A 25,701-nucleotide genomic window follows, 5' to 3' on the forward strand; every position below is an offset into this window, starting at 1 on the left:
GGGCCGGGCGGGGCAGCGCGCGCGCCCCCGGCAGGCCTCCGGCGGCACTGCGGCCTGCCCGGCGGCGCAGCGCGGCGTGACGCGGTAGTTCTTCCGGCTCGCCCCGCGTGGCTGTTTTCTTCTGGCGGGCGGAAGGCTCCCCGGTTTTCCGGAAATTCCTGTAGTCAGTGACGTCCTGGGCACCCTGACGGAACGTTGCTTCCTGAAGTGGTGTAAGGACTGATTTTTCTGGATGTCCTAGGTTTAGAGATTTTTACAGCCGGGCCTTGAAGCGGTCTGGGTGTGGACGCGGCCACCGGCCCTCAGGCCCAAACTGAGGAGCGCTAAAGGAACTGCACGGGGAAGGGAAGACGTTTGTAAATGGCTCGGCAGTTGATACTGACTGGAAGTTGTCTACGCAGCCCTTCCCTGATCAGCGCCGCTTCCCTCCATATGTCCATCTTTGAGTAAACCTTTACGTACTCCAGGTCGGGTCTGAAGGATGATTGACACATTCCCCCCCGCCAAGGAATCTGCTAGCGAGTTATATAGATGCCATAATTACATAGCGTGAAAATATATGTACATATAATATGTACGTACACGTAAAAACACGTTAGAAGTATGCAGAATCATTAAAACATTTAGCTTTTTTGTGTGGCCCGTTAGTGGGTCATTGGGCAGGGGCATCTTACTAGAAACTTCCTGGGGCGCCTGGGTGGCTATCAAGCGTCTGACTTGTGCTGGGGTCATGATCTCAGGGTCCTAATATCTAGCCCCTCACCCAGTTCCCTGTTCAGTGGGGAAGCCTGCTTCCTCTCTCGCTCTGACTCTGTCAAATATTTTTAAATATTTTTTTCTTAAATGAAGACTTATTCCTGGGTATGCTTCACCAGCACACACACATCTTTTACTGAAAAAACGTAGAGAAAGTGCAAATACCCAAGCCTGTTGAAGACATTCTCAAAGAAAATGGTCTATGGGAAAATGGTATCAGTGTGAAAGACTTACCTGCCCTCAGGAGGCAGTAAATCCACAGTGCCTCGTGGAGGTATAAGGAAACCTGAGTCACCAGAAGTCAGTAAAATTATATGTAAAATGTTGCATTTCTCTTCATTAGGTATTAATTCTGATGTTATTTTTTAAAAATATTTTGAGACTGAGAGAACACAAGCTGGGGGACCCCCAGAGGGAGAAGCAGGCTCCCGATGAGCAGAGACCCAGTCACGGAGCTCCATTCAGGACACTGGCTTCCTCAGCGGAAGCGCCCCTTAATTCTGAATTTAGAACGTTGTACTGAGGGCGCCTGGGTGGCTCAGTGGGGATAAGCCTCTGCCTTGGGCTCAGGTCATGATCTCAGGGTCCTGGGATCGAGTCCCGCATTGGGCTTTCTGCTCGGCAGGGAGCCTGCTTCACCTCCTCTCTGCCTGCTTGTGATCTCTGTCTGTCAAATAAACAAATAAAAAACAAATCTTAGGGGCGCCTGGGTGGCTCAGTGGGTTGAAGCCTCTGCCTTCGGCTCCGGCCATGATCCCAGGAGTCTGGAATCGAATCCTGCATCAGGCTCTCTATTCAGCAGGGAGCCTGCTTCCTCCTTTCTCTCTCTCTCTGCCTGCCTCTCTGCCTGCTTGTGATCTCTGTCAGGTAAATGAATAAAATCTTAAAAAAAAAATCTTAAAAAAAAAAAAAAGAACGTTGTACTGAAATACTGCTTTCATTGCTGAGATTTTTGGTCAAAAATTTTTTGTGCCCAAATTGAGTGCCTCACCCACCTCACTCTGGTCCTGGTCACTATCAGTGACTGACAACCTCGTTTTCCCACCTCTCAGCCAGAAACAGCATACTGAGTGTTGGAGAGCTAGGCCATTCCTGTTCCATGTGGGCTCCTTCAGTCAACCTTTTAATACTAAATCTCCATCTACTTCACAACTGCAGTGCAGTCCGCAGTCAAATGCTCTACCACTGAGCTATACCCCCTCTTGCAGTGCAGTCTGAAGCCCACCATCATTTGTCTTTGCACTTCTTTCATGTGTGTCAGACTTGCAAAGTGATAGGAAGGCATCCACACCTTCTTCCTTCATAGGTGTTTCCCCAATAAATCTCTTGCACATTTACTCACATCTTGGCATCTGCTTCTAGAAGACTCAAACTGACACACTAAAGACAGAAAGTGTATTTTAAATTAGAAAGTGTATAATATAGATTTAAACTTTCAGATTTTTTTTTAGATTTGAGAAAGAGTGGGCTCGCATGAAAGCAAAGGGGGGAGGGCATGGGCAGAAGGAGAGGTAAAGACTTCCAAACAGATTCTGCCTTTGGTGGGGCTCTTAGGACCCTGAGATCATGACCTGAGCTGAAACCAAGAGTCCGATGCTTAACTGAGCCACCCAGGTGCCCCCATTTTTAAGATTTTATTTATTTATTTAAAAAAAAAGATTTTATTTATTTGACACAGACAGATCACAAGTAGGCAGAGAGGCAGGCAGAGAGAGAGGGAGAGGAAAGCAGACTCCCCGTTGAGCAGAGACCGATGCGGGACTCGATCCCAGGACCCTAAGACTATGACCTGATCCGAAGGCAGAGGCTTAACCCACTGAGCCACTCAGGTGCCCCCAACTTTTTGTTTCTAAGTTGAATGTGCAAAGCCAGGATTACAATGTCTTTTGTTTTTAGAGAGAGCGTTTGCAGAAGAGGAAGAGAGAGAATCTTAAGCAGGCTCCATGCCCACCGTGGAGCCCAAGGTGGGGCTTGATCTCACAATCCTGAGATCATGACATGAACTAAAATCAAGAGTCAGATGCTTAACAAAATGAGCCACCCAGGCACCGCAGAATACACAATGTTTTAAAAACAAAATACAAAGCCTTTGGATTTTATATATGAAGTTTTAATTAAGAAGAAGTGAAAATTTATTCAGATCAATTTATTTGAACTCACATCCAAGAAGAAACATTCAACTTCAGGATTAGAAATAAAAATGGGAACAGTTTACTTCTTTTTTGGTAAGGGGAGGATCATACAAGCCCAGCTGACAAGAGTACTAACAGCTTTGTGAAGTTACTAGTTAAACTCCGTCTATATTCAAGTATATATCAAGTTCTTACTTGGTTTATACAGAATTGATTCAATCCTAGCAAAGTCAGGGTAATTTAAGAAAACCTCTGAGTTTTACTCTCAAGTCTGAAAGCTAAGATTTGATTATAACCACAGCAAAAGTGATTATCTTCACTTCCTGCAAATGTAATCCACTTTTAAAATAACAGGCAAACATCAATTTTACATAAACCTTATTAAGGGTAGGAGAAAACTGCAATTGTTCATTCAATTCGAGTCTAAACCACAAATCCAAATTGTACTGTTATCTCTATTGTCAAATCAAGCCAAGAAAGCCTATTACAGACTGTAAGAAGTGAATGTGAACTTGCAGGATCCACTAAGGGGATACTCTGAAAATCTATCATCACGTTACTTTCAAGAAATTACAGAAATTATTTTCAAGTATGCTCCAAGGGTCACCTCTTAAATGAAGGAATAACCTTCAGGAAGTCAGGTGACAAGTATTATTTATCTACATTTTATACGCTAAGAGATGAAGATATTTATGATTGAGTAATCTATTCAGAATTAAACAAAAAATAGACTCCACTTTTATTTGAAATAGGATTAATGTACCCCAAATCCCTTTCCATTGGGTCATATCCATTAGTCTACACTTCTTAGAAACCAATCCATTTAAAAAGTCACATCCACTGTGTCAAATATCTTAATACACTAGAATGGCATAGGCAGACTCTTGTAGCATTGTTCATTTCTACTAGGACATTAAAAAAAGAAAAAAAACTTTGTGCTTTCTGTTCATTCTTTAGAAATAAAAATAATTGTAAAACTGATTACAGTTAAAACCAAAATTGTAAAGTTTTTTTTTCCAAAATAGAAACAATAGTCTGCTTGATTTAAAATCTTTCATTCATTTGGATATTATTTAACACATAGGAGTTTTTTTTTTTTTTACATTTAAACATTGTTCTCCCTGTGTTGTCTCCAGAAATAGTTAAGTCTACTTTCCTGTGAAACTTACTCCACCAATCAACATATAACCTATTTGACTCATTATAAATAAAAGCGACAAAAAAGTTTTAAAATGAAAACTAAGTATATTTGTAAGAGATAGGTTTCAAGGTTTTTGTTTCAAGGGAAAAAACTGCTCTATTATGTGGGTCTATAAAATGATCCAAACTTCAGAGAGACAGGAAGTTGATAACTTGATTTGTCTTCTTAATGGCTTTGGCTCATGAATAAATGATAATGGTTTGTGTTTTTCTTATAAAAAGAAATGGAATTTGTATGAGTCCTATTGGCCACATTTACTCTACTTTTTAAAGGATTTCTAATTACTTAGACATTCTTTATATTATTTATAATAAGTCACAACTTTAACTGAAAGCCATTCTTTGACCATTAGCTGAAATTCAGGAAAGAACACAGTTCTGTTCACCAAATCAATAAATCTAACCACAGGCTGACTAAAAGCTTCCTTTAATCTTCTTCCTTTAAATTAAACCATTCTCTCTATGAATTATTTAAGTGAATGGCATAGCTATAGAAAGATCACATAGGATTTTTCATACAAAAATGCTCCAGGATCCCAAAAAAATCCATTCAGAATATTTTAGGAATTAGAATATGAATCAAGATGCTATAGCTTAAAAAAAAAAAAAAAAAAAAAAAGATGCATGGTAGTGGTGGTGGGATTGTCCTGAAAAGCTTGAGAAATAGAAAAGTCAAGTTTATTTCCTGATTAGTGCAGGATGATTCCCAAAGCGCAGTTAAGTGTCTGGTCCAGACCAGCTATTAGCAGTTAAGTAGTTCCCTTTCACTATCAAGGCTCTTCCCTGAGGTGATGCCTAAATTCTTAATTTTAATATTTTATCTTGTTTCTTTTAGCTCCATCTTCTCTCACCAATAAGCTCTAAGCATTTCCACCATGCTGATGCTTTCTCAACTCTGGAATTTACACTTTTCAAATGCCCACAAACCTAGAGTTACAAAATTTATATTTAGATATATTTGTATCTTTCCTTACGTTCCTTTCATGACTTAGTCACTTTTGTTTTATATATTCCAATAATTACATATTTTACATTTTAAAAATAGGTTTGTGAATACTGGATGCTCTTCCAAATTTATCCCCACAAAGAGAAAGGTATTAACCTTTCTGAATTTCAATTCTTTAATGTTTTAAAAAATTAATTACTCTTTCCTTTTTCCTTCGTGGTTAACAATTCCCTTCTCAAGTCTTTATACTTGTACTTTCCATATTTCTTTTCACTCTAGCAAATACCAAAGGAAAAATACAAACCATTTCAGAGTAAATGAGTCTCTTCCCTGCTCTCATTTATTAGATCATTTGCTTCAAGGATATATATATGGCAGTATTTTGAAAATGTTAACAGTTATTAATACCTTTAAGTTGAAAAAATAAGAAAGCCAAAGAAAATATATCATAAGCAACCAGTTTGAATATATGAAAAGCTACTCATATCTTGATTTTCATATAAACATTAATTTTTACCATTATAAAAGACAACATAATTATATTTCATTTTTTCTTTATAAAATTACTCTATAACAGAATATTTGTTAGCTAGTCATCCCTAAGGTTTTTCTGTACTGATAAAAAGTTACTTTTAAAAGAAAAATATTTAAAACAATAATTGTTTCATAGAAACAGAAAGTTTCATTATCAAATTCTGATAAAAAACTATAATCATGGGTAGAGTCTTACTACACTATTAGTGTTCTTTCACCAAAAATGGATATTTAGGAAGTGGTTTATTGGTAAATAAGACAAGCTTCTCAGTGATCTTCAAAGTGTCACAATAAAGATGAGGTAGTATGAGACTTTTCTACTTTTGAAAAAGGGAAGTATCATCTTTAGAAGAGATATTTATCCCGATATCGGTGTTAATGATATCCTGAGCCTCATTACTCCACAGACAGGTGCCATAATTAGTAGTTACCCTACCTGGAATAAGACAATCTTGAGATCACTGAGAAAAAAAAAAATGCTAGAAAATGGTAAGATATTTTCTTGGTTTAATTTTGTTTTAACTGCTTAAAATTTATTTTAAAGCTATTACTGAAAATGCCATCTTTATATTTACAACAGAACTGCAGGAAAGGGAAATGCTACTTCAACATAAAAGCAATGATACTTAAGAAACATCTAACTTGGAAACTTGAGTCAAATTTCTTCCAATCCAGGTAAAAGCAGCTTCCTACTGGACCTAAATTAGCATCAAGAAATCAATTACTAGGAAAAAAAAAAGAAATTAATCAATTACTAGGATATTAAAAATGCCAATTTGTGCAAAGGGCTAGACAGCTCACCAGAAGAAATTAACTGTCTAAGAAGTTTATTATGCACTGACTCTTTAAAAAAGTGGAGTTAGATAAGGTATCACTCCATTTACCTTTATCATACTGGAATGACATTTCTAAAAATGCTTCTGTACTGGGATAGCAAATTTAAAATACTACTTCTAGTGCCTAGTGCTATTCAGTATGGTGTAAGCCATGTAGCTCTCAAAACGTTTTTCCTTTTTTTGAAGCCACAGTAAAGACATGTTAATTCTGAAGACAGGAATAATTATTTGAAACTTGAAAATCAAAACCAGTATTAAGTTTCAGAAAACCGAGCTCCATGTTTTACTTCTTGAATCCTTAGTGAAGCTCACTTTAAAATAATGAAGACTACTTAGGTCCTCTTTGGTTACTGATGGAAATTTCTGGCTGTTTATAAAACCGTGGCATCTCCCCAAAATAACAGGCTCAGAGTTTCTATGAAAAGGGTAATCAGAAGAAATGCTTCATAAGTAAATACAGAAAAACCCCATAGTTGCTTTAATATGTTAGTAACTACTATACTAATAGTGTTATTATTTTTAAAGCTTCCAGTGAGAAAGGAACAATATTTGTTCTGAAGATAGCAACTCATCTAGGTTGAGTGAAAGACCTATTCAAAAATAAATGACCATGCTACAGTGTAGAAAATAAATTCACTTCCGAAAAGTCATGTTCTCATTTGATTCTTCCTAATCAGATTAATCAAATTTAGTAATACTGCTTTATAGTTAGTATATAAAGTGAAAACACTTCAAGTTTAATTTCAAACCATTTTGTTACCTTTAACATCCCTATTATTTATTATTAAGGTACAAGACTCAATTACATTGATATGGATTGTGAATTACAACACACTCAGGTTAACTGAAGAATTTTAAAACAACTCGGGAAAGGGGGATGAGGAAACTATATTTTATGTATAGGGATGCCAATGGCATAGGTTAACAAGGGAACGTGTAGGAAAGGACATAAGCTTATTTTTAAAGGAAAGTATGAAATATAGATTACTTAATTGTATTTGCAATGCCTACCAAATTTCAAATATTCCTGGACCTTAAGCAAATTACAATTAAGAAAAAAAATTAAGTATACAATCTATCTGTAAAACCAAAAACCAAACACCTGGTCAAAAATATTCATTAACCCCTAGTATGTACCTTTAAACAATTAGTTTATCATAAGAAAAATAAACTGATCTGGAAGTAAAATTTAGGGCAGAGATTTATTTTAGATTTCAACTGCCCTTGTAGAAAAATTCAAAGTGACATAAGAAAAATAAAATATTAAATGAAAATATGTATATAATCATTCCCATATTCCTACACATTCCCTAGCACTGTTCTGGTGCATCAATCCTGAGTACTCTAACTTTTGATTTATAGTGATATTCCTTCAGATATAATTTCATAGAAGAAGGAATTGGAAGGGCATCAATGCCATCATAAGTTGTACAGTTACAAATAACTGTTCTGCATATATGCTGCAAGGAAAAGGGGAAAGTCCGAATTAAAGGAGTGGATAAAAGTGGTTCAAAGAACATACAGGCACTTGGGTCCTTATAATGTTCTAGGAGCCCAGTAATGTCAGGAGAATGGAAGACACAAGGATCATGTGCATCAAAGCTAAAGTTGTGATTCCATTGTTCAATTCTAGCATGAAGAGAACGACTATAGCGTCTAAAACTAACTGAGAATAAATAGTCTTCCTGTGCTGAGTCTCGAAGTAAAAAGGTACCCTCTGGTTTTCCCTCTAGTAGAGCTTCAGCTGCATATTTATCCATAACTCCCCAGTAACATGGATTGTTATTGATCTGCAGGAGGTCTGGTACAAGACAGTGGACATAATCAATCTGGGTATGGTACTTAGGAGGTGTTTCCAACTGCAGGATTTCTTCATCCATTTCCCATTTGGGTTTGTTTCTTTTCCTGGAACTTGTGCAAAGTGTAATAATTTCATCATCTGAATCCATATCACTATCTTCTATACTGTTATTTGAAAGCAGGTTCATCACAGAGCCAGTCACGGGACCACCTCTACATGAAGAAGCACTGTTGGTGGTTATGACACAGGGTTGAACATTGGTTTGTGAGAAGCAGTTTACCTCTTCTTCCACGTTTCTTCTTTGTTTTAGCTGACCATCCCTCAGTTCACTCTGAGACGAGTCTGTGCTTACCCATTCACTGGATTTGGAATTTATAGGAGCAGTGTGTCGTTTAATAAAGTGCCACCTAAAGGCTAAATCTGATCGAGGTGGGAAAGGACACTTATCTAACATGAGTTCACTGATATGAATTTTCCTTTTAGATGGAAGCCCCGAAGAGTGCCGACCACTACAATTCTTTATTGGAAAACACTGCCCCACGGCATCTTGCAGTTTCTGTTTAAGAGAGCGGCCTAAAAATCTATGCCCACAGGAATGATCTAAATCCAACTCGATAGATGAACAGCTGTGCTTCCTTTCTTGGCTCCTTAAAGGAACTTCAGTTTTCTCTACAGCATTCACTGTTTCAGCATCTGAACAACTTTCACTCTTTTTTGACCAAGATAGTTTCTTTCCACTCCACACATAACCGTCCTTTCTGTCAGCACTTCTACTTCGACTAGTTTTGGGCCTCACATCTACATTTTTGCTAATACTTTCACTATTTTCTGCCATTTTAACAAGTTATCCACAAATTCCAGTGTTATAAATACTGCTTTTTCAGTTTTTCCAGCAGGAAGTTTCTTCTGGGCACTCTCTGGATATATCTAAAGGAAAACAAAACAAAACAGCAGTCATTTGTCATTCACTTCTTTTTTCTTAAATTTTTTTTGAGAGAAAGAGAGACTACAGGAACAGAGGAGGGGAAGAGGGAGAGAGAGAATCCCAGGCAGGCTCTATGCTCATGATAAGCAAGTGGGCAGGGGTGGGGTAGGGATGAGGGGCAGAGACGGGGGAGAGAATCTCAGCAGACTCTGCAATGAACACTGAGCCCAACATAGGGCTTGATCTCCTGACCATGAGATCATGACCTGAGCTGAAACCAAGAATCAGACAAAGTTTAATAACCAACTGAGCCATCCAGGCATCCAATTGTCATTTACTTCACACACAGTAGCTTCTATTTTAAGCCCCAATCAGACATAAGATGAAAAAGCATAACTAGTACATGAACAAGATAAGAATACTGGATATGTTGGAAGACAGTTCCAAGATATTTTGTTTTCACTTAAATGATCTGCTCTTCTATATACTATAATTTCATAGTGCCAAGGAGTCAAGAATATACGTTCTTTTCCTACAGTTAATTTTCAATGTAGGTTGGAAAAAGTGAGGCCGCCTCTTAGTCCAACTGTATGCTCAAAATATGAACAATTGCTAGTCTTGAGGTATACCTTATGTCAATCTCTCCTCCCCTTATTTTTATTTCACAGCAGACTAGTCAGTGAATTGATTACAAGAGGTAGAAATACATGAGTTGGTGTTTGAGAACCACTACCCTGTAATTCCCTCAACCCTCAACCTCCCTCTCCTTGCTTTGTTTCCTATTGATTGAAAATATAAACTTTAAGTTCTAAAAGTTGTTGAGAATTAATAATCATCACTGAACAATAGGAACGTCATGCAAGCATTCCCAATGCAGTTTTGTCAACTCATTTCAGTAAATGGTCAATTTCACTATCAGTCTGGGCAGTTTTTAGAAAATAAGAAATAGGATAAAAAAATAAAAAATCTGTTACTTTACACATATACCCTTGTATTTTTCTTGGTAATCTTGAGAAACAAGCAGTTAAATTTCTATAGAGCAATGACTGTCTTATAAAATTGGCTACAGGGGCACCTGGGTGGCTCAGTGGGTTAAAGCCTCTGCCTTCAGCTCAGGTCACGGTCCTAGGGTCCTGGGATTGAGCCCCACATTGGGCTCTCTGCTCAGCAGGGAGCCTGCTCCCCCCCCCTCCCCGCCTGCCTCTCTGCCTACTTGTGATCTCTGTTAAGTAAATAAATAAAATCTTTAAAAAAAAATAAAATAAAATTGGCTAGATATATTAGAATTAAACAATGTGAAGCACTGAGTTTTATTAAGACTAATAGTAAAGATTGGTCATAGAGGGGATTAGCTTAACTATTCTTAGGTGGAATATTAAGCCCAGAATTGGAATTCTGTAATCCTAAATAAGGATTTCATAATCTCAAATATTATGCAAATGAAATTTGAATTTGGAGACTTTACAATTAAGTTTCTGATTATGTCAGAGGAACATCAGAATCCCACCAGTCATGTAAATGTTTAGAGCCACCTGAATGCATTTTCAAAGCAATAGGATTTTTCAAGCAAGCATCTGTAGTAGCAAATAAGACTGGCAAGTACTTAAAAGTGTGAACTAATGAATCAGACTTGCCAAATAAAATACTCCATTTCTGAACGCTGAATAGCACCTGGTGATTATACAGACTATTTTGTTTAGTGAGCTCACTAGTGAATACTCATTTAAAATCCATAGGGAAGTATTTTTAAATCTAATTTTGGAGGATACATCATCATTTATTATACCAAAATTATATTCAACATTATGCTTTAGCTGTTTGTTGACTAAGTTCCACTGAACAAAAATAAACAAGAAGCAACAAAGTAAGCTGAAGAATATGAAGAGTCATTGATTAGAAGAGACACTTGTTATTAAGAGCTTATACTTAAACATATTTTTCAAGATAAAAAATAAAGGAGCCTTAAGCAGACCTTTTTCATTAATACTACGTAGTTTCTACTTTTTTAATTCAGTTCTGAAAAATATGTAAGATCTGAAATGCCTGGTGATCTACTAAGAAAATATCCAAAGAGCAGTTTATTAAACTCTATAAGCAACTTTACTCCACTGAATATAAACTCCCTCAACTTGCCTATTAACTCTACTTTGTACCATTTCTTCTTTCACTTCTATTATCAAAGATAAGCTCCCTATCTCTGATCTTGATGGCATTCCCATCTTTACCAGGGCCTCTTCAGTTTTTCTCTCTCAACTTCTCTCTGCTGTCAGTAACAACCAAGTCTCCTATAAAATTGTTTAGTGATTCTAATGCTTCCTTTAGCTACTACACCTGCTGCTTTCCATTACTAAATTTGTTAGTGAATATTGTAACTTCATTTCCCCTCAAAATGAGAACAGCTTTTTGTTTTCTTCTGATTATAAAATAAGTAATTGTTTGGTTTGAAATGGCCAAGTGAAAATCTTTTTGCTCTATCCTCTCAGAAGTCAACCTAAAACAAGGAAAAAATGAGAAAACACAAATCTTATCTTCGACAAGACTAGCAGATGTCTACAACTTCAATCACAAAATATAAGGGCAGAATATGAATGGAGGAGCAGTAAATAACTCAGCAGCTGAGAGCTGGGTAACACTAGGCACAGAGATGACAGGGATGAGAAGCAAACCAACAGAGTAAGCAAAGTCCAGGACCCTGAGGCACCAGAGGATATAGAAGTGGGTGGAGAACAGGGTGGAAACTATGCTTAAGTACAACTGGATCTCTCCATTTTTTACTCCTACACTTAGAGGAGATGGGATATTTATCACTTGGGGAAACGGAACTAGCGAGGCCCAGAACTCTGGATATCAGACATTGAGGGCAGAGGGGAGGTTTGGGACAAAAATCAGAATGAAAGCTCCTACTTCCTTTTTCCATCCAACACCCAAAACTCCAGCAGCCAGACTTATACCTCCTAATAGGGGACTAAAAGATACTTTGCAGAAGAAACAGAATGGCCAAAGAGAAAAGACCTCTAGATGCTGACAGCTGGGACTCCACCAATAAAAAGCTCGGGGGGAGGTGCCTGGGTACCTCTGTTGGTTGAGCGATCCAAGAGTGGACTCTTGACTGTGGCTCGGGTCATGAGCTCAGGGTTGTGAGATCAAGCCCCTTTCCAGGCTCCATGCTCAGTGGGGAGTTTGCTCCAGACTCTCTCTTTCCCTCTTCCTATGCCCCTCCCCTGACGTATACTCTCTCTCTCTCTAAAAATAAATAAATGAATCAAAAAGAACAAAATAAAACAAATAAAACTGGAAGACCCACCCAAGCATGCAGAGAAGCTTGCCAGTCCACAAGCCCCACCTACTCACACACAGCTGTCGGGCAGCATTGTTGTGCTTCATTCACTCCACGATATGAATGAATAGTCACAGGTCATCAGATTTTTGAGGAAAGCCTCTAACATGAACAATAACAGTTTTAGAGGCTAAAACTAAAAGCTTAGAGAAAACAATAGCCACAAAAAGAGCAGAAAATAAAAATTAATTTCTTCCAAGTTAAGAGAAGATATCACACCTATAAATAAGTAAGAGGCGTCTAGGACAATCAGAGAATAAGAAAGTTTTGTAAATTAAAAATATGATTACAGAGATAAAATATTCAATAGGAAACTTGGGAGAATAAATTGAGGAAGTAACATGAAATAGGAAAAAAATGGTTTATTAGACACAAAAGGTAAGAAAACTTAGAGGATCAATATAGACATTTCACAGAAAATAACAAAATGAAGAAGGGAAACTATGTTAGAAAATTTCTCAGAACCAAAGGATATGTGCATCCATACTGATAGAGTTCTCTGAGTACCCAGCACAATGAGGGGGAACGCACACTGAGCTACATTATTCTAAAATTTTAGAACCCTAGAGATCAAGTGGAGACACTAAAGTTAAGAGGGCAGATGTCACGTTAAGTGTTCTTACCACAGTTAAATAAAGAAATAAAAAAGTCCACACCCCAAAATAGATAAAAATTAAAAAACAGTCTTCCTGGGGCGCCTGGGTAGCTCAGTGGGTTAAGCCTCTGTCTTTGGCTCAGGTCATGATCTCAGGGTCCTGGGATCGAGCCACACGTCAGGCTCTCTGTTCAGCGGGGAGCCTGCATCCCCCCTCCTCTCTGGGCCTGCCTCTCTGCCTACTTGTGATTGCTCTCTCTCTGTCAAATAAATAAATAAAAACTTTGAAACAAAACAAATCTTCCTGAGGAAAAAAGGTCACAAAGGATTGTAAATAAATGGCATCTGGCTTCTCAACAGTAACACTGGAAGCCAGAGGCTAGTTTTGGAAGATGGAACTTTCCAACTTTGAAGAGATAACCAGCCAAATTATCCATCAAATATGAGGATAAATTAAAGAAATTTTCAGATATGCAAAGCATTAACAATTTTACCTCATATTGGAAGATACAGTCTTCTAAAATTAGAATGTACACCCACAACAAAAGACATAACACAGGAAATAAAATATTTAACACTAGAGAGAGGAAATGTGAATTCTTAGGATGATGAAGAAGGAAAGTCTCTAGATAATAGGGTCTCCAGAGCAACTAGTTCACTTAACGACACAAGGCTATAGACTCCAAGGTGGAAGATCTTGAGGAAAAAAAAAAAAGAACAGACTTCTGGAAAATGCATTTCAGAACAATGCCAACAGAAGAAGAATTAGGTAATTATCAATTACACAAAAATTCAAGGGTTATACAAGAAAGTAGAGTTGTAAAACATCTGGCTCAGGACTGAAAATATCATTTACATATTCATCAAAACTGCAATATAAATGCAATTAAGAAAATGGAAAGATGGGACACCTGGGTGGCTCAGTTGGTTAAGCATCTGCCTTCCGCTCGGGTCATGATCCCAGGGTCCTGGGATCGAGTCCTGCATCACGTTCCTTGCTCAGCGGGGAGCCTGCTTCTCCCTCTGCCTGCTGCTCCCTGCTTGTAGTTCATGCACACTCTCTCACTCTGACAAATAAATAAACAAAATCTTAAAAAAAAAAAAAAGAAAGAAAATATAAAGAAAGGAAGGAGACTTAAAAAAAAAGAAAAGGAGACTAAAAGAGTTAAATCCTCATCTATCATAAAAGGAAGTCAAGTGAGGGGCACCTGGGTGGCTCAGTGGATTAAGCCTCTGCCTTCGGCTCAGGTCATGATCCCAGGATCCTGGGATCGAGCCCCGCATCGGGCTCTCTGCTCAGCAGGAAGCCTGCTTCCTCCCTCTCTCTCTGCCTGCTTCTCTGCCTACTTGTGATCTCTGTCAAAAAAATAAATAAAATCTTTAAAAAAAAAAAAGAAAGGAAGTCAAGTGACAATGTCTGATAACTGATGAATCAAGAAAGAAGTATTAGCATAGAATTTAGAAATATAAAGGTAAATATCTGAAGAACAGTTAAAAGATTGAAAGTGGATGCCTTTGGAATGGGTAGGACTGTAGCATTTATATTATCTAACATTTCAATTTCATTTTTAACCTGGGTACATATATCATTTTGATGAACATAAATAACCATATTCATAGTCATGATTAATTCAAACTAAGCTTATAATTATGAAAACAAAAACAAAAACAAAAACCCAAGCTATCCATAACCCTACCATTCAGCAGAAATCATTTTAACATTTTCAACATCTTTATGCATGGATATGACAAGAATGCAGTTCCATAGCACAGTAATGGTGGCCACTAGCAGTATGGTTTGAGTCCAGTTTATTTTATACTAGCCACATTACTTGAAACCTCAGTGTTTTTCATCTATAAAATAGAGATATTGGGGATGCCTGGGTGGCTCATTTGGTTAAGTGGCTGCCTTTGGCTCAGGTCAGGATCCCACCGTCCTGGGATCGAGTCCTGCATCAGGCTCCTTTCTCAGTGGGAGATTGCTTCTCTCTCTGCCTCTGCCCGCCACTCTGCCTGCTTATGCTCTCTCTCTCTCTCAGACAAATAAATAAATAAATCTTAAAAAAAAAAAAAAGAGATATTGATGCTATTGTATTCAACTGTTGGGGATTAAATGAAATGATGTATATAAAGTACTCAGCTCAGATCCTAAATGTATTAAGTAATCAATAAATGTTCTTATTTTTTAAGAAACAGATTATACCTATATTATTTTATTAAAGCACATAAGCCAGTTTAATAGAAATTATTCCTGGGGCTCCTGGGTGACATAGTTGTTGGGAATGTCCAACTCTTGTTTTCTGCTCTGGTCGTGATCCCAGCCCCATGTTCAGCTCCACATTCATCACAGTGTCTGCTTGAGATTCTATCTCCCTCTTCCTGTCCCTCCCACTTGTTCTCTCTCTCTCTCAAATAAGTAAATTTTAAAAAAAAGAAATAGTTTATAATGACAACATGACAGAATACATTTGTCTCTAGTCCAATTCTAACTTAAAAAGTTTATAAGCAAATAGAATTTTCAGGAGGATAACATGTTTCAGTGAAAAAGGATCAACATGCCAGATATAGCTGGAACTCAAGAGACACGAAGCTAGAGAACATTTTCTCCCAGAGAACTAATTTCCACCCTTATTCTATATAAGCTAACATGCCAACATAACAGATTTACTTTGACAAGGCTTACCAACTTGTACATAATAGTTACTAATAAATTAAGTATTCTCTGGATTTTTGGTTAACTGTTCTTACATGTGCTAATGCTGCAGATGTCCATAAAATAATGTGACATACCATAGCCCTAGATGAATGTTCCATACATTTACTTGTACTTAAAGAGTTAATACACAGAAAATCTTGACTTAGTTTTATATGTATCTGAGAATTATAGCCTTCTATAAATTTTACATAGCTATTCTTTTGCTAGAAAACTGAGTTCATGCTTCAGAAGTCCCTCCCATTTTTATAAATTATGGCAAAAATTGATTTGGTAAAACATACCATATATCAATATATGGTCCAAAATGTCATTTAATGTTATAGTCTTCAAAGTAGTAAGAAAATTTAACTTCTACTTATATTTGTATAAACATTAGAAAAATTAAAATTCATTACTGTTGAATATATGGTTGGCAATGTTCCCATCACTCATTGTAAAATTACTTGTTGGATGGTGTCCTGTTCCTGAAGGAAGAGTGGGAGTTCCAAAAAGCTGAGGACCTGAAGGCAGCCCTCTCCATTTCTTTGTTTACCTACAGTGAACTGTAGCTGCTTCCATGTTGCTAGAATAGATTTGTGGATTATATTACCTTAAATAATATAATCTTTACAATATTTATAAATAGACACAATCATAGAAATTTTATAATGTATCAGGTTTGCTAGTTACCTTAAGGTAACTAGCAAAGTACTGAAGTTGTTGAAATTGAAGGTGTTCTAAAATTGATGATCTTTACTGGGATAAGTGGTTCTCAGAAGCTACTTAGCAGATATATTAAAAAAGAAAGGCAAAACAAAATATTTAGCTGGTTATTTCATGGTGTAGGTAACATCTTAATTACGAAGAAAGTAAATGCTTAAAAAAGTTTGTGCTACAGAGAGATCTTTTTAGAAAAAAGATATTGAGAATTTCCTTCACTATTACATGATTTCTTTACAAAAATGATAAAAATCCATTATATGTATAAACTCACAAATCTTTACACTTAGAAAAATAATTTCTTTCTTTTTTTTTTTTTAGATTTTATTTATTTATTTGACAGAGAGAGATCACAAGCAGGCAGAGAGAGAGAGAGAGAGGAGGAAGCAGGCTCCCCGATGCTCCCTGCTGAGCAGAGAACCCGATGCGGGACTCGATCCCAGGACCCTGAGATCATGACCTGAGCCGAAGGCAGCAGCTTAACCCACTGAGCCACCCAGGCGCCCCTCTTTCTTTCTTTTTTTTTTAAAGATTTTACTTATTTATTTGACAGAGATCACAAGTAGGCAGAGAGGCAGGCAGAGAGAGAGAGGAAGAGAAGCAGGCCTCCTGCTGAGCAAAGAGCCCCATGCGGGGCTCGATCCCAGGACCCTGGGATCATGACCTGAGCCGAAAGCAGTGGCTTTAACCCACTGAGCCACCCAGGCACCCTAGAAAAATAATTTCTTAATCTCTTCCACAAGTTTCATTAAAACTTAACTTTTTTTTTTTTTTTAGAGCGAGTGCATGCAAGGGGTGGGGAACAGAGCAGAGGGAGAGAATCTTAAGCAGGCTCCATGCTGTGTGGAGTCTGACATGGGGCTCAAACCTATGACTCTGAGATCATGCTCGGAGATGAAATCCAGTCAGACACTTACTAAGCTTAACCGACTGAGCCACCCGGGGGGGCAAACCTTAAAATTCGTTTTTTTGGCGCCTGGGTAGCTCAGTGGGTTAAAGCTTCTGCCTTCGGCTCGGATCATGATCCCAGGGTCCTGGGATCGAGCCCCGCATCGGGCTCTCTGCTCGGCGGGGAGCCTGCTTTCTCCTCTCTCTCTCTGCCTGCTGGTGATCTCTGTCTGTCAAGTAAATAAATTAAATCTTTAAAAAAAAAAAAAATTCGTTTTTTTTTTCTTTTTTTCCAAACCTTAAAATTCTTTTTTTAAAAAAGATTTTATTTATTTATTTTTTTAAGATTTTACTTATTTATTTGACAGACAGAGATCACAAATAGGCAGAGAGAGAGAGGAGGAAGTAGGCTTCCTGCTAAGCAGAGAGCCTGATGCAGGGCTCGATCCCAGGACCCTAGGATCATGACCTGAGCCAAAGGCAGAGGCTTTAACCCACTGAGCCACCCAGGCGCCCCCAAACCTTAAAATTCTTAAAAAAATAAAAGTTCAACCACAGTGTTCTCCATAAAAATAACAGTTTTTAATGAGAACATTATTTTTACTGTTCTATTTTTAAAGACTAAAGATGAGTATTAGAAAAGTGTTTTGGTATCTTGCCTATAGAAATAAAATCTAAATGTAAAAAAAAAAGTGTTGGGTTCTGAATCTGAATGAATCCTTTCAAATAACCTATCACTAGTTCTTGGAATTTTACAAATTTCGAATAAATGAGGCAGAAGAGATTCAAAGTGATAAGAAAATGGCTTTATGGGGCACCTGGGTGGCTCAGTGGGTTAAGCTTCTGCCTTTGGCTCAGGTCATAATCTCAGGGTCCTGGGATTGAGCCCCGCCAATGCGGGGGGCTACTCTCTGCCTACTTGTGACCTCTCTCTCACTGTGAAATAAATAAATCTTTAAAAAAAATAAGAAAGTGCCTTTACTACCATTTTTTATGTAGTATAGAAATCAAAGATGATACTTTAAAGGGTGCTGACAAATCAAAGATCTTTGTTGGTAACTGCAAATTTTTTCTTTTTTTAACCAAAGAAGGTTGCTTTGGCTCTTGATTCAAAAATTAATTTTTTATGAAGGCAGCTAAATTACATTGCTCTGGGGAGTACACAGTGACATCTTTAAAAATTATTATTTCTTTTTTTAAAAAATATTTAATTTATTTATTTGACAGAGATCACAAGTAAGCAGAGAGGCAGGTAGAGAGAGAGAGGAGGAAGCAGGCTCCCCGCTAAGCAGAGAGCCCGATGCAGGGCTTGATCCCAGGACCCTGGGATCATGACCAGAACCAAAGGCAGAGGCTTTAATCCACTAAGCCACCAAGGTGCCCCCCCAAATTATTATTTCTTTTTTAATTTTTAAAAATCATTTATTTATTTATTTATTTATTTGTCAGAGAGAGAGAGGGAGAGAGAGTGAGCACAGGCAGACAGAGAGGCAGGCAGAGGCAGAGGGAGAAGCAGGCTCCCCGCCGAGCAAGGAGCCCGATGTGGGACTCGATCCCAAGACGCCGGGATCACGACCCGAGCCGAAGGCAGCTGCCCAACCAACTGAGCCACCCAGGCGTCCCCAAATTATTATTTCTTAATGAGCAAGAGGCAAATATCTAAAAAAGTAAATTTATATAAAAGTCACTTTCAAGAAAGCAAGTTCTCAGATTCCCAGCAGTCATGTGATTCCAGCTTCTACTGCAAGGACAGTGAACCTAGAATAAATATCCAACATAGCCATTCTACTAACAAAGGTTTAAATAGCATTTAATTAGGTCTATTGAATAAGGCCAAAGAGGTGATTTTAATTCAAGATTTCTACAGAAAATTGTTAAAAAGCCAACTATTAGGGATGTCTGTCTGGCTGGCTCAGTAGGCACAGCACGAGACTCTCAATCTCAGGGGGTTATGAGTTCAAGGCCCATGTTGGGCATGAAGGCTCCTTTAAAAAAAAAAAAAAAAAGGCCAATAATTAAAGGGTTGAACTTCATCTATCTGAAAAATTCATTGTATTCTCTATGACACTGGATACCAGAGCATTATTGTATGTATTAATTATTCACTGAACAACGATTTTATCTACTATGCATACCTAAGGCCAGAATTCATGTAAATACTAAATTAAAATAAATTTGATCCTAAAATAATTATTTATTACACTACATAACTTATAAATAAATTATTACGCTGGTAGTAATTCAGCTCTGGGAATTTCCTGACCAAATCCAGGACTCCAAAGTTTACCTGCCATTATATGTCCCCAAACTGATCACAGACTATGATCAGAAAGCATTCTGATCATAGTTTGTGATAGCTCAACTGGACTGTATGGGTCATAGTCCTTAACATTTGATCAGAGTTTGATACTTGAAGAGGATTCTGTGGAGACATTTAGAGCCCACAAATGGAATATACTGGACAGTAGATGACGATGAATTCCTTGACATATTAAGGAAAAACACGAAAACCAGGTTTGTTCACATGAAAAAAAAAATCTCAGCACTAAAAAAATGCTTTGTTTTGTTTTTCTCATTACAAGAGCAATATAGGTTCATTTTCCAGTAAATATTTTGGTGTCTGCCATTTTCATGCTATCAAGTCAGGGCTCATGGGACCTAACTGGAATAATAAACAAACAAAAGGAATTACTAATTGGTACTACTATATCCGCCTTCTCCCCATACTCTCCACTTACTTTCCCAATTATAGTTTGCTTATGCTGGTGTCTGCCAGCCTGTACTTTCATGGACACTAGTTCTAAAAGATGGTAATACACATTCTCAAGAGATAGGGGTTTCCTTGTTAAACAAGCTTAGGAATGGCTTCCCATCTGAACTACTACAATGCATATTTAGCAAAAGGTTCTGATAGGTCCTTCAGTAAAGAAGCCTGCTAAGCCACAGTTTCCTGTAGTCTACACAAATCCTTTTGGAGTAAATTTTAGAAGAAATATTAACTTGGGCTAATATTTAAATGATTGCATGTTCCCTGAGCATGCCAGAGAGAAATGGCCAGGAACCGGTCACTGAACAAGAGAGAACAGAAAACTAAGAGCTGGCAGTACCTGGACTTCTAAAAGTGGAAGGACCTTAGAAGAATCTTAAAAACCAAAATATTTAAGATACATGATTCTAACTCTTTAGGGAATATACTAGATTAAACAGATGTATTTTTTCTTTCCAATTTATAATTTTTTAATTATAAAAACAATATATGCTCAGTATAAATTTATGGAACATCCAGAAAAGTTTAAAAGTTTTAAAAAACCTATAATTCAATTACCTAAAGGTAGTAAATTTAGACATTTTGTTCTAGTTTCTTGCAGTTTATTTTCCTGTAAGAGTGATTTAGTCTAAAGAGAAAATTTTAGGGATGCCTGGGTGGCTCAGTGGGTTAAGCCTCTGCCTTCGGCTCAGGTCATGATCTCAGGGTCCTGGGATCAAGCCCCGCATTGAGCCCTACATTGGGTTATCTGCTCAGCGGGGAGCCTGCTTCCCCCCCATCTCTGCCTGCCTCTCTGCCTACTTGTGATATCTCTCTCTTTGTGTCAAATAAATAAATAAAATCTTAAAAAAAATAAAGAGAAAATTTTAATGTTTTAAACATCTATAAAAAATCAACAATCTAGTTTTTCACTATATTATATTTAAAAATGATCATGGACAGATGAAATAGCATGAAGGGCTAAATCATCAAATACAGGCTAAAATCCAGACTTTGTCACATACTAGTTATATCATCTGATTTTAAAATCTCATTTAGCTTCAATTTTCACACTGCAAAATCTGGATAATGCAAGCTGCCTTATGTTTTTACCACCAGTATTTAAGATGTATGAAAATAGCATACATTGAGATTAATGAAAATGCATATTAGTTAGCTTCCAGGAGTACTCAGAACTTTTAATGTAAAATTAATTTCTAAAAATGAGAGGTGGGCAAGTGGCAAAATTAAAAAAAAAAAAAAGGAACAAGAGACAACAAAGGTCACATATAAGGCTTGAAAATCTGAGGCTGAGGGGGCTTCAGTATTTCTTTCTTTCTTTCTTTTTTTTTTTTTTTTAAGATTTTATTTATTTATTTGACAGAGACAGAGTGAGATCACAAGTAGGCAGAGAAGCAGGCAGAGAGAGGAGGATGAGCGGATATGAGGCTCAATCCCAGGACCCTGGGATCATGACCTGAGCTGAAGGCAGGGGCTTTAACCCACTGAGCCACCCAGGCACCCTAAACCTTTAATTATTATTATTATTTTTTTAAGATTTTATTTATTTATTTGACAGAGAGAGATCACAAGTAGGCCGAGAGGCAGGCAGAGAGAGAGAGAGAGAGGAGGAAGCAGGCTCCCTGCTGAGCAGAGAACCCAATACAGAACCCGATCCCAGGACCCTGAGATCATGACCTGAGCCGAAGGCAGCGGCTTAATCCACTGAGCCACCCAGGCGCCCTAAACCTTTAATTATTAAAAGATGCAGCTTCTTGCAGCACCTGGGTGGCTCAGTGGGTTAAGCTTCTGCCTTTGCCTCAAGTCATAATCTCAGGGTCCTCATCAGGCTCTCTGCTCAGCAGGGAGCCTCCCGGCCCCATCCCCCACCCCACCCCTGCTCCACCACCCACAGCCTCTCTGCCTACTTGTGATCCCTATTTGTCAAATTAATAAATAAAATGTTTTTTTAAAAAAATGCAGCTTCTAGCCAGCAAATTTAGTAAATACATGGATTTCAACAGAAAGAGTAGGCAAAGTTTCTTCTGATTATAAATTATTCTTTCCATTGTTTCATAATAATTACATATCCTAAAAAAAATTACATATCCTTATATTTAAGCTTGGGTGATAAGTTTTACCAATACAAGTTTTAATAAACTAGTATAAGGTGACTCTAGACTTAAAATGCTTTTGTGTCCTGATGTGTTTTACTAAATTCTAAGTTTTATGGCAACAGTTATGATATGGAGGAGCAGTATGGTAGACTACCTTGAATCTGAAGGTAAAAGATCTGAGTTCCATCTCTCATTTTGACATTTGGTAGGAATGTGACTTTGGACAAACTATAATCTCTCTGAATCGGTTTCTTCATCAATAAAAGTGTGATTATATCTGTCTTGCTATGTAAGGATCCACTATCCAGGTGACAATGTAATCAAATACTGTCACTGCCTCTAGCCACAAGAACTGGATAGCTGGGAAAAGAACTTTTATTGTATTGTCTTTTATAACTTAGTAAGTTTACACATATTCAAGTATTATTTACTCCAAAAATAAATTAAATAGGCTGGTAAGGTTCAGGATATCTTCAGAGATACACAGATCTTCAGATTTCTAAATTGCCTTTAGAAATTGCCTTTCTCCTCATTTATTTTTGAGAGTGAGGGAGAGAGAACACACACATGTCAGAGAGATGGGGGTTGAGGGGCAGAGGGAGAGAGAGAATCTTAAGTAGGCTCCATGCCCAGAGCAGAGGCCACTTGGGGCTCAAATTTCATGACCTGAGATGAAATCAAGTTAGATGCTTAACTGACTCAGCCACCCAGATGTCCCTCTCTTCAGTTATTTAAACATTCTCTTCCAGCCTTATCTTTCACATAATTAGTGATTTTTACATCAAGTACATATTTTGTTGAAAATGCATTTTTTAAAACTCCTTCCATAACACAACATTGGTATGTTTCTTAGATAAACTGAGTCTCTAAGAGTATATAATGTAGCTAATACTCATCACCATCAGCAGAATTGTAATATATTCATGTTTTCTCATCCTATTGCTCTTGAGAACAATATTTGTGAGTGTAAGGACACTATAAATGGTCACAACAGAGCAAAGCTAACTAATCTTCATAGCAGTTTAAACTGTGATCTTGGTGTCATTTTCAGGGAGTTCATTCAGCTACCCATTCCTATGAGACACCCACTGTTAATGATAAATAAATCCATTTGGAAAAATCTGACAGCCACAACAGATTTTTTTTTAAAGGCTACATTATCCTAAATAACCACACTATCTTGCTAACATTTAAGTTACTTGCATTTCATTACCACACTATCTTGTACATGTTGTTTGAATGTCTGTTTCCATCAAGACCATGAACTCACTGACATTAAAATTTGTAGGCATTTGACTGAAAGAGAAATGTAATACCAGCAAAAGTAAGAGTATATCTTTTAATACTTGGGAACTTTTACAGGATAATGATTTAAACAAAAACAGTCTATTTTAAATAAAAGCACTAACTACCCACCCAAGGTACCCTGTTAATAACACCAGACATTAGTAGCAATTAGTTTTATACATCCATGAGTATCTTCTATACACTATAACAATCCATGGAAGCAGATTATCTCCATTTTAGAAATAAGAAATTTGACATTCAGAAAAAGTAAAGCATATTCAAGGTCATACAATGAGTAACTGAGTAATTAAAACCTGGGGCTGTTTGACTCTAAGGCCTAAGCTCTTTCCATACATATGAAATCTGTAAAGGAAATTTCTCTTTAAGATTAAATGGCTTGATTGCTAAGGCAGAGTTAAGGGAGAGAAATATAGATACCATTCATAGTTTAATTATTTTTAAAAAAAACATTTTATTTATTTATTTGAGAGACAGAGAGAGTACATGAGACTGGGGAGGGTTAAAGGGAGAAGAGGACTCCCTGCTGAGCAGGGAGCGAGGGCCTAGATCCCAGGACTCCAGGATCATGACCGGAGCTGAAGGCAGTCACTTAACCAACTAAGCCACCTAGCCATTCATTCATGTGGCCATGAATGGCCACAAAGCCATTCATAGTTTTAAAGTCACATAGTGTTATAGATGTCATAGTTAGGGCATTTTATACCTATAACTCCTGTTCCAATTTACAGATTTTTTTTTATGCTGAGCTCTGAATAGTACGGCCTTGAAATCTCATCAAGATATATTCAATATAGAGACAAATATTATCAGAGTTCCACTTCAGTCCCATAGTCTATCCAGTGATATTTACTTGGATAAAAAAAATTACAAATCAGTCTATCTAAAAATTAATGAATGATCTCCAAATAAAATTAAGTCACTCAGAAAGAATCATCTCAGGTATCTTTTGCCGTTGTGGGAAATCCACAATAGTTTGGCTATTTTTCCACAAATTCCAAGTTCACTTTCAGCCAAACATTTTTCCTCTTCATTAACATACCAAACTTGAGTATCTAGGAAGCCTATGTGGAACCCTAGTACTCCAAACAACCTTCACAGAATGCCAAGACAGGAAGAACAATAGCACCGTTTGTGTTAACTGTGCAACTTTTCACAATGGAACTAGGTTGAAAAACAATGGGAAAATGTCTACACCAGAAAAACGTCTCCCTTAGTTCATAAATTAGTGTCTGATGCAGACTAGAAGGTGGGTACCACAAAAATATGTAACTGTGAGGGTATTCATCACACCCGTCTACCAACATGGGAGAACACAGGGACACAATCAAAGCATGAACTTAATAGCCGAGACCTTGGTTCAGATTGTAAGGCGCGAACTAAGTTTTCAACAATATTCTTTAGTTCTGGCTCTTCCTTTAGCTCTAAATACGCAGTTCAGAGAATTTTAGGTGGGGGAAGAGGGAAACCCAAGTTACTTTCTTCTTAAGGGATATATGTAGAAGGCCCCCCCCCCCCAATAAGCATTAATGTGCAGGCCATACCTCTTGGAACTGAGAACTGAGATGAAAATCTTCCCTCCTTTATCTCTATAGAAACGACAAGGTAAGGACACGAAGGATGCCAAGATTAAAGGTTTGGGAAGGGTCTCGGTCTCCTTGAGAGAAGATGCTCAAAGACCTCATTCTCTAACTGGGCGCCAAGGAGGAGCTGAACACGTTCAGCTGCACTCGGATATGGTTTCATGTTAGGAGAGGCTGGAAGGCGACAGCCGACCCCGGTCGGCAAAGCCAGGCAGCAACCACCCTTCCCCCACTCACCTCTCAGACCGCAGCTTAACTGGGGCTTTCCGAGAAACTGCCGCCATCACCATCGCCATCCCTCTTGAGTGCTCGCTAAGGTGGAGAAGGGAGGCCCAGCCACTTCTGCACCTCGTGTAGGTCCTAAAAGGCCGATGCCTTTGTGCAAGCCCCCACCCGTCGGCGCTGAGTTCCTGTCTCACACATTGCGGTCACCGCCTCCACCTACTCCCAAGGCGCTGCCATCACTTCCGCGTTCGGCACCCTCCCTTTCTTTCTCACTCCCCTAGCAACCGGCTTTTTCTTTTACAGGCGGCGCGCCGCTGACGCCACCACTCGGCGACTTCGGTCCCGCCCGGCGCTGGGCGT

At 37.9% G+C, this 25,701-nt stretch overlaps 1 protein-coding gene across 1 annotated transcript; it reads right to left on the minus strand.

Moving 5' to 3' along the window:
• Positions 1 to 2,844: 2,844 nt before the first annotated feature.
• SOCS4 (suppressor of cytokine signaling 4) lies at positions 2,845 to 25,635 on the minus strand. Its single transcript, XM_044229877.1, has 2 exons — positions 25,354 to 25,635; positions 2,845 to 9,132 (listed from the first exon to the last, which is right to left on the minus strand). The coding sequence occupies exon 2, from the start codon at positions 9,038 to 9,040 to the stop codon at positions 7,715 to 7,717; it is 1,326 nt and encodes a 441-aa protein (XP_044085812.1). The 5' UTR covers positions 9,041 to 9,132; positions 25,354 to 25,635; the 3' UTR covers positions 2,845 to 7,714.
• Between the last annotated feature and the right edge of the window lie 66 nt (positions 25,636 to 25,701).

The sequence above is a fragment of the Neovison vison genome, chromosome 13, assembly GCF_020171115.1.
Source record: "Neovison vison isolate M4711 chromosome 13, ASM_NN_V1, whole genome shotgun sequence".
NCBI classification, from domain to species: Eukaryota; Metazoa; Chordata; class Mammalia; order Carnivora; family Mustelidae; genus Neogale; species Neogale vison.